The sequence below is a fragment of the Sinocyclocheilus grahami genome, unplaced genomic scaffold (genome assembly GCF_001515645.1).
Source record: "Sinocyclocheilus grahami isolate Dianchi unplaced genomic scaffold, SAMN03320097.WGS_v1.1 scaffold1159.1, whole genome shotgun sequence".
Classification (NCBI taxonomy): Eukaryota; Metazoa; Chordata; class Actinopteri; order Cypriniformes; family Cyprinidae; genus Sinocyclocheilus; species Sinocyclocheilus grahami.
Genome location: NW_015506338.1, coordinates 319,186 through 333,318, shown reverse-complemented (window position 1 = coordinate 333,318; position 14,133 = coordinate 319,186). Strand labels below are relative to the sequence as shown.

Sequence of the window (14,133 nt, the reverse complement as noted above, 5' to 3'; positions counted from 1 at the left end):
TATCCAGTGCGTTGTGATTGGCCGAATACCTCAAGCGTGTGACGGAAATGTTACGTCCCTTACCATATTGTGAGCAACAATACTACAGAGAGAATAAAAGTTACACCTTCTTTCTTTGCGTGAACATTTGGGTGGCGTTATGCAAATCTTCCCACATAGTGAAGTAGACATGTGGGGGCGTGCTAGAACGAGCCGTTTTAGGTAGGTGTGGTTGACTCTTAACTTTTATAAAGAATATCTCTTTGGATTTGAGACTTTAGTCTTTGCAACTTTACAGATCTTCTTTATGCACGAACAGCTTGTAACACTCCAAAGAGAAAGAAAAAATTGAAATCACATCATATGACCCCTTTAAAAAGCAAGTGTAAATATTGATTATTAGCCTCATGTCAAGTTAAATTGAAAGTTTTCTTGAAATAGTCTCCTACCAAATGTTGCTTTGTAGGTAATGACCGACTTGTGTAAAAAGAAAAATATTAGTTTTTGTAATTTTCCTTGCAATAATAAGGCTGAATGGTTGAGCTTGACAAATGCAGTCCACACTGCAGTTTGAGCAAATCCAGATATTTACTTCGTGCTATATAATGTTACTTCATTAAGAAGCATTATTTTTCATATTTAAGTAAAATCATCCATTAACGGTGTGCTAAATTTCTTTTCTAGTAGGCCTAAACAAAAGATTGTACTGTAATGAATTTATTGTCTAAATGATGTTTGTTTTATGTTAGTGTTCAATCCAGTCATGAAGGTCAAGACAGGCCAAAATCACCATTGTTTTAATGGACAGCTTTGCCTGTAAGGTTAAAGTTAAGCAATAACAGTTTAACAAACATATCTAATAGCCCAGTTCTCAACAAAATCACATATTTTCTCCTCTAATGCCTCACGTGCTGTGTTCGTGGAAAGTGCCATAGGCTTGTTTTCCTGGCCATTACAAACTACAGTGGGATTTACACACAGGCCTCTATGTAAATGTTAGAAATTCGTTTCGAGTTTAAATAACACGCTGTTCCTTGAGTTGTAACGCTTGGTTTACACAGTAGGAGCAACATACCTGTACATGGGCTGCCTTTTATGATAATCATTTATAATATTGTTTTATGGTCCTTGAAAAAAAGATACTTTTAGGCAGGGTGTCGTTCCTCTCAGGTTAAAGTCGGTTGATGCAACGGAAATAAAGACAAATTAGCTTGCTGTACGAACACAGTAGCGGTATACTTAAAGAGCTGTTTACCTTTTTATACAAAGTCAAGATAAACGGTCTAATTTTCCAATTATGCTCTAACAGAAGCTGATTATCATAAAAGGATAGGTCTCCGTTCAAGTCGAGTCTTTGCCGCCATCTTACGGATTTTCCTGAAGATGTCCGTTTGTTGATTAATTTACGCGTTATAGATTAAAAGTGTTTTTCCTTGCCATTTTAGTCACCTGTTGTTACTGCTTTTTGATATAAATTTGCCGTTTTAATACAGTTCCTTATACTCTATGGTCTATTTGTGAAATCAAACGGCTTTGATAACCTTTTAAAAGGCTCCCATGCAGTAACCAACTACTATAGTTCAACTAAATACAACTGAAAATTAACCTTAAGTTAATTTAGCCTAAGTTACAAATAAATAACAACAGAAGAAGACCAAAATAAAGCACTTTATTTCATTTCAATATGCTTATGAAAAATAGTAAATACATAAATAGCAGAACATAGAAACAGTTTTAAAGTTACTAATTTAAGTTATTATATGCACATCCCTGCATTATTGTATAGGAATCAGTCACGTGTGAGGAGATATGATAAACAAATGCAAAAAAAAAAAAAACATTTGACCACCGAGAGCTCAAAATCCTGCAAACCAGTTTAATGCATTGACTGACATGCAAAAGACTAAATACTTCTATCAAAGGTCTTAATTAAATACACAGAATATAAAAGTTTTATAAAAATGGTTAAATAAAGATTTTACTCTTGCTTTACAAATACCAACACAAACGCTTTTAACTTCACATGACCTCACAAAAAAACTTGGCAAATTCCGTTTAATCACAATTATCTGCCAGAAGTGGAATATTACTCGAGCTAATACTGCAAATCAGCCACACAAGCGCTGTGTATCATTGTAGGGCAGGAATGGAAACTGTAAAAGTGAAACATACACCCTAAATAAAAAGTGAATATTTACAGCAGTTAAGAAAAAAAATCAGTCCTCATGTCTCTGTAGATGTAGCCGGGTTATTTCGGGCACAGTTATCATCTCGTCCACAGTCACTGCTGTCGCACTCACATTGCCGCTGTGTGGGAAAGATGCAATGATAATGTAAATCGCTTTAATATTTAGAAAGGGGGGGGAAAAACATCAATTTAAAACAAAACTTGGTAAAATAATAATTGATGCTTAGGTGTAATACATTAAGAATACATAAAAATATATAACGGAATGAGAAATGAAAGTGAATGTGCCATTCAAACCTTGATGTTGGTGGTTTTGAGCATGTGCTCCGACAGCTCTGCGATCTGATCTTTAGCCTGGGACTCCACAGCAGCCTCATGTGGCAGCTGCAAATAAAAGCAAAAGACATTCATAAAACACCAGCACCTGTTCATATTTACAGATTTGAAATATATATGTTAAATATGAATATTTATAATTAATACAAAACAATTATATTCCAGTCTAGTTAGCCAGGACAAGCTTACCAGGACAAGAGGGGCTCTGAAGAGGTAGCTGAAGGGGTAGTTTAGGAGGTTGAGGCAGGTGGTAGAGTATATATCTGCATAGCGCAGTAACTGACTGGCAAAGAGGGTTTTTGTGGAACCACAGCGTAAAAGACTGCCCATTTTCCCATAGCACAGATCCATGCCGTACGTCACCATCTGAAACCCAAATGAACAACCTTACAATAACAGTTCTAGCACTTTAAGAGATGACTATAGAGTTTCTCTGGTATAAACACAAAAGTCAGCATATTTTGCATGAAGACGAACAAATCCGATGTGAAAGCATCACAGCAAAGTATGAGATGATCCCCAGAGCTCACCTTTATCCTGTTCTGAATCGCACTAATATCTGGGCACTCTTGACTTCCACTGTCTAAATGCCTGATGGGATAGAATGAGAGGTCAGCTGAGACGTTCATTTGATGTTGATGTTTGTTTGTGTGCGTTTCGGGGTTTTTCTGTCCATAAATACCCAGGAAAAAAAGTTTGTAAAGAGACAAAATACGTGAAAAATCTGGAAATGTTATAAAATGAAAGCCTATATAATCTATAATAAAAATACAAATCGAATTAATATAAACTAAGAACAGTGCTCTAGCGCCATCTATCGATCATGTCCAGTATTGCACTTGGTGACTGCAGTGTGAGATGAAGTCATACTCACTGATATAATTCTGCAAGGAAGATGTCAAGATGTTTTAACTCCTCAAACATACCTTTAAAAAGACAGAAGACAGTATTTTTATCCATCCTTTACCAAATATTGTTGTATTATTTCTTGTAAAGAAATATTGTTTTATTAGATGAGCACACACTCACTGGCTTTTTCGGCCCACACGTGCAGCTCCTTCACAAGCTCAGGAACCACCAGGAAAGTCTTCCAGCCTTGACGTTTCTTTGACTTGAGGATATCGCCAAAGATGTGATCCCCCACATAGAGGATGTCTTTCCCCCTAACATCCAGCAAATCACAGACAATATCAGAAGATCCTAAGAAAGGGGTTGAACAAGGATAACTGACATAAGCCAAAGGAGTGCCTTCATGCAAGCCGAGTGAACAGATCATGATGAGGAGAACATGGGAGTACCTCCTGAATACACTGTCCCATGCTGAAGCTCTCCGGTGTATGTGCCGATACGCAGCTTCCCCGTGTCCTACAACAGGAGGAGAGATCTGAGTGCAGTCCAAACTTAAACTAGACGTTTGCTGATATTTCACTAAACTCAATGTGACTCAGTGTTTATGAAATAATACAGTGTACAATGTTACTTGTGTACTACTGTTCAGCTTTTGGGGTTGTTTTTTTAACTAAGGCTGCGTTTAGTTGATACTGTAATATTGTTAAATATTATTTTAATTGAAAATAACAGCTTTTTATGTGAATATATTTTAACATGTAATTTATTCCCGTGATGGAAAAGCTGAATTTTCAGCATCATTACATCAGTCTTCAGTCTCACATGATCCTTCAGAAATCATTCTAATATGCTGATTTGATGTTGAAGAGTCACTTTTTATTATCATTATTAATTTTATAAATAATTGCACTGCTTCATATTTTTGTGGAAACTGTGCTACACTTTTTTGATAAATAGAAAGTAAAAAATAAATAACAGCATTTATTTGAAATAGAAAGCTTTTGTAACATGCTAAATGCATTTACTGTCACTTTAGAACAATTTAATGCCTCCTTGTTAAATTGTTTTTTTTGTTTTTGTTTTTTTCAAAAATTTTACTTACCTTAAACTTTTGAATGGTAATGTCACAAAAATAATAAGCTGCAAAAAGTGTTAAATGTCTAGGTTTTGTCACCCCACAAAGGTTTTTATTATTTTATGATAGAATAACATTTTATAATATAAGAATTGATCATATTTAGACCATTATTATGACATATATCAACTATATCATCTTTTCTTGATGAACACAATTTAATTATAATCAGCCTATTTAAAAATATATATATTTAATAATATTAAGTAATAATATTTTAACACAATGGTAGGATTTATGTTATTGAGAACAAAACACTTCAATTCACTGCAAAGAGAAATGGGGGGAAATGGACTTTATCGAAAATGTAATGTTTGTAAATGTTTTCATTTTTCTGGTTTTGGGGTCTAGATATGTTCTTAGGCTTCAGATTCATATTCTCTCTGCTATTAAATAATCATGTATAATAGCTTTTTTTTTTACATAAAATATGATCAAAAACCTGAATAAATGCTTTATTTAAAAGCGAGTGAAGCTTTTTCTGTGTATATAGGTAGCAGTCCACAACATTAATAACTCACCGTGTCTACTTGTCGTAACACTGTCCCCCCTGCGAAGAACATGGGCTTCCTCGTGTCCACCACCACCAGATCAAAGTACGAGCGCCACGGTTTCTTGGGGTTCTAGACAACACGAGTCATTTCAGAGTCTGAATATCTTTATGTGTGTGATCAAGAAGAGTCATAAGTAGTCAACACTAAACACTGTTTTTTGTGTCAGTTATAGAGTGATCATGCTGCTCACCTTAGAGCCAGTCGGAAAATCCAGTAAGTATTTCATAATAGCCTAATTTGAGAAAAATATAATACAGTGTCATTAAAATGCAATTCTGAATATTAATGATGGCGTGCAATGATATGCAGCCTGTCAGTGGCAGTTTAAATTATTTCTAGGGGTCTGGCACTCTGCTTACTTCGGTGTAATTGAAGTCGCTGTTGGTGGCCAGAAACACTTTGGCGACCTCTTTGATGCGGATCAGTAACACAGGAAGACGTGGCTAGATCAAATTATACGTATATGAATGAGTCTTTTGCCACATACAAATACCTATAATCACATAGCTATAATAATGATTAACATACAGGATTTTCTCTCAGGCGATTTGAGAAAAGAGAAAAAAATATATAAACAGTATCTATATAATTACCACTTACATCTTTGATCACATACTTGTCCAGGTTCTTCAGTGTTCTTTCCTTCAGAGTGCCCTATAGGACAAAAACATCAATGACTGGTTAAAAACACTGTAGTGTGAAACACTCACATTGTATGGAATGATTATATTTTGCTCTTAAAGGCAGGGTAGGTGATTTTTTTTTTGTAATGCTGGTTGTCTTCACATCCCGATAACAATCAATATGTTAAGTGGTCTAAATGTATTTATATGTATTTATATCATTTATATCATCTGTGGAGGACATAGGACCATAAAATGTTCATCCAATCAAATCCCTCAGTCCAAAGGCTACAATAGGCTGTCCTACCTGCCTGTCAGCGTATGTATTTGCATACCTCTGTGAACACTGTTCGCCCATAAATACGTCATCAGCGTGTTCCGTTATGCTATTGCAGACCGAGCGAGAATGGAAGTCGTTAATATGTGACCCTGGACCACAAAACCAGTCATAAAGGTCAAGTTTTTGAAACAGATCATCTGAATAAATAAGCTTTCCGCTGATGTATAGTTTGTTAGGATAGGACAATATTTGGCCGACTATTTAAAAATCTGAGGGTGCAAAAAAATCAAAATATTGAGAAAATCGCCTTTAAAGTTGTCCAAATGAAGTTCTTAGCAATGCATATTACTAATCAAAAATTAAGTTTTGATATATTTACGGTAGGAGATTTACAAAATATCTTCATGAAACAGATTTTTGGCATCAAAGAAATATCAATAATTTTGACCCATACAATGGTTGGTTGTTGCTACAAATATACCCGTGTTACTTAAGACTGGTTTTGTGGTCCAGGGTCACATATTATGTCCTTTGTACTGTGATGTTCTGGTTAGCCTCTGCTCTGCTTGTGCGCGGTCATGTGTTTTGGAGGCGTGGCTTTGGAGAGTGATTTGCAGGGAGGGTGGGATCTTATGCTTTCAAAGCTAGCTTGCCATTGCTAGCCTCTACAAAATCACCTACCCTACCTTTAAAGTCATATTTTAATTGGAACTAACTTTGTAAGTAAATTCTTTCACAAGAGGGTAAGTAAAATCGTAAATGTAGTCAATATAAAAATGGTTACCGTGTCGTGAAGGTGATCCATGGCATCCCTCACGTCCTGGAACATGCTTCTGTGTGACATGAACAAGTCACCGTGTTTGAACCCTTTCTGGCAACTAAATGGGAGAGAAAGATTGTAGACACTTATTGGGCATATTTTAAGTTTCCAAATAAACCCATCAGGGATAGCAGTTTTTTGCTAGGACTCAGCATGCTCAAAATATGGCTGGAAAAAAAACTGTTGTTCATAATCTATTATGACCTCCTGTCATCTGATTGATAAGTTATACTTTTTTATAGGGTGACCATACGTGCCATTTTTACGGGACACGTTCTGGCCAGGATTTGCCTAAAATATCCAGGTTTTGCCATTGTTTTCCTGTTTTCATACTTGCTGAAGGTAATGATCTAAAAGTAGTTTGACCAATAACATGCAGGACTTGTACACAATTGACCAATCGTGGCACACGAGAAGGTGGGATCTACAGAGAACGGTCATATATCAGGCTTTTGAGGAATGTTTATTTGTTCATCTCCCAATCCTCATTGTATTGCACTGCACTACATTTAGCAATAAAACCTACAGAGCTTTTATCTTAAAGCTAAGCAATTAAATGTCATCTTACTAATGCATATTATTGGGATAAACGGAGTGAGAACTGATATTTAGAAGCATTTTATGTAAGCAGTCTGCTATACTGCTATAAAGATATGATTTACTTTACAAGCTAGAATTTCATCATACCTTTTGCGCATATAAATAACAACATCTGCACCAAATTGCATATTTTTGCTCAGTTTGTGCCTCTAAATAACATTTAAATGTTTTTCCTCATTATGAGCTCCATATTCTCTTATATCACATTATATGAGCCATAAAAGCCTGATGTATCAAATATGATACTCAACAAAAACACACAAAACTTTTTTAGAACATTAAATTAAGTTGTCTGAAGGTTTAAAAAACTATATATATATATATATATATAAAATAACTTATGCTTTGTTTTCTGGTTGCTAATGTGTTCTGGGTTTTAATGTGTGCCGTGTGAACCTTCTGAAATTATAAAGGTTTATTGATATCCCTAGCTGTAAGCATAAGCAAGATTGATAGTGATGCTTGCTTTAGCAAACATTGCTAATTATGAATATCATTCACATGACTGAGAAACAGTGAAGCTGTAAAAGAGCCATAAATCTTGCAATTATAAAGAATAATTGACTCACTTTTTATATCTGGTGCTTTTGGTGAAGAAGTCAACCAGGCACGCATAAAGATACGTCTCTGAGAAAAGGAGAGGGACAAATCTTGTTAACAAAATCAATTATCCTTTCACACGTCCATGTAAATGTGCCACTGTACCTGATAGGTTGAAGAGCGTGTTGAGGATGTAAAAGCGGTCAGTGTCGTCTCTCTGGATGAACTTGTTTGGATAATACTCATCGACCTGTCCGCTGTAAACAGATACATGTTAATGAGAATAACAGCAGGCAAATAAGCTTCCTGACACACCATATATATATATACAGTGGGTACGGAAAGTATTCAGACCCCCTTAAATTTTTCACTCTTTGTTATATTGCAGCCATTTGCTAAAATCATTTAAGTTCATTTTTTTTCCTCATTAATGTACACACAGCACCCCATATTTGAAACATGTCGGAAAGCTTGTGACAGAACAATAACAGTTTGTCACTGAGCTGTCCAGCTAATATGGCACAGCAGCTAGTGTTGAGAGAGCGCTAACAACTACTGTTCTCAAACAACTGATCCCTTGCTAAATAAAACCATGCCCACAATACCCCATGTCGGGTGGCGTCTAATGAAACACCCTTTATTATGCTGTCTTATACATGAGGACACTCAAAGTGCTGATCCATGCTCTGTTTGTCATCAAGTGTGAGAATAATAATAAAAACAAGAATGATTTTTTTTTTTGTCCTGATGCCGCTACTGTTCTTAATTCTGTGGGAATATAAACGTGTAAATATGGTTGTGTATTTTAAAGGTGCTGTATGTAAGTTTTTGACTAAAGAATAAAAATACCATAATATGTTTGCAGATATTTAAGAAACATGCTAAGTTAACATACTTGTTTATCGGAAAACAATGCTACAGTCAGTTATTCTCCTTTGAAAATGTGCGTTCCGGGCCGGTATGTCAGTCTCTGTTTTGGTTTGTAAAACGCGCCCACTTCCAGTTTACCCAATTGTATTTCGGCACATAAGTTGGTGGAACTACTTTCTATTCATACAAGAATCTAGGGGGGAAAAATGTATCATGGTTTTCAGAAAAATATGAAGCAACGGAACTGTTTTCAACATTGCTAATAATAAGAAATGTTTCTTGAGCATCAAATCAGCATATTATAATGATTTCTGAAGGATTATGTGATACAATTTTGAACCAAATATCATCATGTTTTTATTATATGTATAATTAAATTTTATTTTTTTAAATTGATTTTATTTTTTCTTACAGCAACTTAGGTAACAGGGTTAAATGTTGCAGCTTGATGAATTTGTGTAAAAACGGAGAGCATTAACTTCAGTTTAATTTCCAGCTCTTCTCAACTTCTGAACATTTAATTGTTGCCAAAATGGTGTCAAACCAGCTTTTCACAAAACAGGTTTCGTTTTCTCATGAAAACCACATCCTAATTGAACACACAAATGTGTCTAGGTGTTTCCCTCTTTGTTTGCAAATGAGTCAACACATCCAAAAAAAACTTGTTTCCAATTATGGCTTTGTAAGCACATCTGTAAGCTTGTATTGTTATGATTTTAAAAAATCACTGGTTCATTTTTATCTGGTTCACAAAACTGGTCTGAATGATTTGTTCATGAATCAGAGTGATTAAGATGTTAAGTTTAGGCTAACTATTGCTATAATAATTGCAATAATAAGACCTTGAGTGCATTAACTTGCGATATTAAAGACTAAATGCCTCGCTCTGCTGTGCTAGTCTCTCTTGATCTGTTTGTAACAGCTCTTGACCCTGCTGCTGCTTCTTCACACTGGGTTTATTGCCTTTCAACCTGGCTCTCTTTAATGTTTTGTCCCACACAGCACTCTACTTTGGTGAAATCTTCTGTTGTCAGAGAAAGATTGAGGGGGCATTTGAGAGCAAACTCTCACTCAATACACCGCTGACCCTCACTCACCCTCTCAGGTACACGAAGCCGTGCATGCACACCAGGATGTTTCCATTGGAGTCTATTTTCAACACGTTCCCATACGTGGTATCGTACACCAGACCTCTGGAGAGAAGAGGAGAAAGAGAGAACGTTTGAAAGAACCAACATCTGGGAGCATTCAGAGCATTCAGTGAATAATTTATAGCAAAATATGGCCCTCTAAGGAGTTAAAACAAGAGTTCATTCATATTTATATTTTCCCCCAGCAGTATCATTGAGCAGATAGTCTGTGTTTGGTATTCAGCCCGTTTTTAATGATGACCTCAAGCGACCTTCTGCTTCATGAGACCCTTGAGACTGGTGTAACGCAGGACGTTTCTATTTGTATGGTTGCCCACAAAGTCTCTCATGAATGGTTTATAATAGACTCAACAGCAACTACAAGCTGGCTGATTTCCAAATGAAAATTAAGTGGACTTAAGGACTACTGTCTTATACTAAAGAAATCAGTTCATATTGGAATTATGTGATGATGTGTACTACCGTTCAAAAGTTTGGGATCAGAATGGTCTTTTTTTAATTTATACTTTTATTCAGCAAGGATGCTATAATTGATCAAACATAACAGTAATCATAACAGTACCATTTCAATTAAATGTTGTTCTTTTAACCTTTCTATTCATCAAAGTATCCTGAAAAATATTTAGCAGCACAACTGTTTTCAACATTGATAATAATAATAAATGTTTCTTGAGCAGCAAACCAGCATATTAGAATGATTTCTGAAGGATCATGTGACACTGAAGACTGGAGTAATGATGCTGAAAATTCAGCTTTGCATCACAGAAATAAATTTGATTTTAAAATATATTAAAATAGTTCACTGTTATTTTAAATTGTGATACTTCACAATATTTTTTCATAATTCATGATTTCATTTTCATTTACTGTATTTTTTATTAATGCTGCTTTAGTGAGCATAACAGACTTCTTTTAAATACATTTAAACTTTTGAACTAGTGTATCATGAAAAATGTGTTAATGTATCTTTTAAAGGACCAGACAAAAGAAATAAACTTCTGTCCAAATAATAGTCAACATAAATCAAAACGAATCCTTTAACTTCTTAACACACATTTCTAGTTCATAATTGCACATTATTCCATATTAAAAATCCTCGAGTTCATAGTTTTATCAACATTTTAAAAACTTTTTCCATTTCGAATACAACTTTATTTCACAAATCCCTCCCTTCTGTGTACCTCCCAACACATGCTTATTTTCCAAAAATCCAATCAATTCCTGATAGAAGTGATTGGATTTTAAGATATAATAGTTCACATTGACTTAAAAGCAACTGAACATAAATCAATACATTCCTGTTACTGTAGCATTACCGTAAGGTACAAAAGCCAAAAGATACATCTACATGTACCATATTTATCCCTAAGCAGTACATATTAGTACCTTAAAGGTACATATACATACTTTAAAAGTACATATTAGTACCTAAAGTATACTTATTAGTACCTTTCGAAAGTGTTGTACCTTTTTTTCCGAAGGACTAAAAGATTCCCATGACCTACATTTTGGAAATCATTGCATTATTCAATTATTATTATTTTTTTACCGTTGATTATATATAAATTTTTGCCTCTTGTGACGACCATTGTCGTTGAATTCAATAAAATCACAGTGTTTTGTGATGCAACATACCTCTAGTGGCCAAAATTAAAACTGTCATGATTTACTCACCCTCCACTTGTTTCAAACCTGTACGAGTTTCTTTATTCTGTCGAACACAAAATAATGAATTTTGAAGAATGTCAGTGACCAAACATTTGACGGTAACCCATGACTTGCATCGTTTTTTTTACATTCTATGAAACTCAATGGCTACCATCAACAGTATGATTACCCACATTCTTCAAGATGTCTTCTTTTATGCTCAACAGAATAGGGGTGAAGGAACAGCCAACTGGCACTCTCTCTTCTTGGCAGTTTCGCCAGTCACGTTTTTATATTTACGGTGGAAAGTACTGACTAAGAAATCGAAAAATAGTAAGACAATGCAATTTGATTGAATCCAAAGATATTTAAAATGTACCTCAACAATTTATACTGAATATGAGAAAGAATTAAGCTTGAAATATTTTACACGAGAACTGTATAAAAAATAAAAAAAAATCAGCTATATGTTTGTCAGTTTACGAGACCTTTCGAGTCTCAAACACTAAGAAATGTGCATTTCTTGAAAGTTTGTGTTAGACTAATAGAATTCCTCCAAATGTTGTCCCAACTGGTTAAACAGTTGTCTGAACAAATTTGTTGTCTTGTGATATTAAGACACTTTTGGTAAGACACATTTTACATTTATTGATTGTCACCATTACGGTTTGTGTGTCAAGTATTGGGGTATATATAAAATCCTCAAGGATAATAATTCATTTGACATAAGTGTCCACACACACACACACACACACACACACACATACATATACAGTGGGTACGGAAAGTATTCAGACCCCCTTAAATTTTTCACTCTTTGTTATATTGCAGCCATTTGCTAAAATCATTTAAGTTAATTTTTTTTCCTCATTAATGTACACACAGCACCCCATATTGACAGAAAAACACAGAATTGTTGACATTTTTGCAGATTTATTAAAGTTGAATATTTGAAATTTGTTGAAAAAGAAATATAGTTGACTTATGAATATTGTTTTTGAAGTCTTAACATCTCTCAACAATTACTTTGTTGTGGTGACTCATAGGGTTAAATTAGTAAATTATAGAGTAAATTATACGTAATTACAATCAACCAACCCTAAACCGAACCCTAACCCTATAGTAAGTATACATGCTGGGTAACACTTTAGTATAGGGACCAATTCTCACTATATTAACTAGTTGCTTATTAGCATACCTATTAATAACATATTGGCTGTTTATTAGCACTTATTAATCACATGACCATGACCATATTCTACATCCCCTTACAAACTAATAATAAGCAGCAGATTAGTAGTTTACTGAGGCAAAGTCGTAGTTAATGGTTTGTTAAATAGCGAGAATTGGACTTTAAAATAAAGTGTGACCACATGCTGTTGATTAATATTGATCAGTAGCCTTACTCCTGTACTTACCCTGTAACGACTTAAAATAAATAAATTCCTTTCAAATTAAGCAGTTATTGTTTTATGAATGATTCATGGTCTTGTCATTGTTTGAAAAAAGTTACATTTTGTTTAGCTATTAATATCTGGGACATTGGTCCAAGTGAATGTGAAAGCGTGTGATGCTTGAAGCCATTCTGAGGCAAGAAACCTAAAGTATGTCAGTGGAGCTATTATCATCTAATTGTGTTATCAATCGATATGAAATGCCATTGTGATAAACAGAGGCTTAATTCCCCCCAAAAACATCCCATGACTGAGCCTGATATGATAAAGAATACTGAATGAAGACACTTCATAGCTACACAGATGACAGAAAACGGCTACTTGAGTAGTCTAACCATTGTTTTTAATAAAAACTAACTACATATATGAAGAGATACCTGCATACTAAGAGCTGTGTTCCTGTAGCCCGTCACCTGTGAGGGTAAACACCCGGTCTTACCTCTGATGCACTTCTTTTTTGGCGGCGCGCGGCTCCATCGCGAGCGCACTCCCAGTATCACTCTATTATAATCAGCAGTGTGAAGCTGTCACCAAACTCCTACAACAGTTCAGAGGCAGGTTCACCCCAAAATGAAACTTTTAGCAGTGATATTTTCGAATTATATATTATTTTATTATTAATTTTATTATTTTTAATTGGCTTTCTTTTTATATATATATATATATATAAAATCAGCTTTTTCATGCGTTAATACTGAATGTTTAACATTATATTCATTGCATACACATACTTCGTAGACATCATTAATCTCTAATAACTCCATTCTGCTGTCTGTTGTCGGTGTTTCTTTGTCTGAATATGGCACTTATCACATGCTGTGTGGTATCGGCGTTTGGTATCAGGGCATTTTAACGAGTACGAGTACAGGAGATCAGTATCGGGCCCGATACCAGTATCAGTATCGGTGCATCCCTAAACAAAACCAATTTAAATTGTGCTTTTTTATGTGTGTGTGTGTGTGTGTGTGTGTGCGTGCGTGTGTCTCTTTGGCCAATGCAATGGCAGTCAATGGTAAACACAACTGGTTGATCATAAAACATTTTTTAAATATATTTTTTTGTATTCATCAGAAGAAAGTTGTCTTCCATTTTTAATGGGTGTTAGTT

The 14,133-nt window shown here is 34.8% G+C and overlaps 1 protein-coding gene across 1 annotated transcript; it reads right to left on the bottom strand.

The window, feature by feature from the left end:
* Positions 1–1,652: 1,652 nt before the first annotated feature.
* Positions 1,653–13,503, bottom strand: LOC107567439 (cytosolic purine 5'-nucleotidase-like). Its single transcript, XM_016253114.1, has 16 exons — positions 13,466–13,503; positions 9,872–10,063; positions 8,070–8,161; positions 7,934–7,991; positions 6,729–6,822; positions 5,642–5,695; positions 5,401–5,484; positions 5,232–5,273; positions 5,009–5,110; positions 3,802–3,868; positions 3,533–3,703; positions 3,378–3,429; positions 3,034–3,094; positions 2,693–2,869; positions 2,465–2,551; positions 1,653–2,286 (listed from the first exon to the last, which is right to left on the bottom strand). The coding sequence occupies exons 1-16, from the start codon at positions 13,501–13,503 to the stop codon at positions 2,203–2,205; spliced, it is 1,455 nt and encodes a 484-aa protein (XP_016108600.1). The 3' UTR covers positions 1,653–2,202.
* Between the last annotated feature and the right edge of the window lie 630 nt (positions 13,504–14,133).

Coding starts and splice junctions, on each gene's coding strand:
- LOC107567439 (XM_016253114.1), bottom strand. CDS start 13,503: ATGGAGCCGCGCGCCGCCAAAAAAGAAGTGCATCAGAG. Junction 5,696..6,728: donor TGGATCACCTTCACGACACG/GTAACCATTTTT, acceptor TTTGTCCTATAG/GGCACTCTGAAGGAAAGAAC. Junction 5,111..5,231: donor ATTTTCCGACTGGCTCTAAG/GTGAGCAGCATG, acceptor CGTGTTGTCTAG/AACCCCAAGAAACCGTGGCG.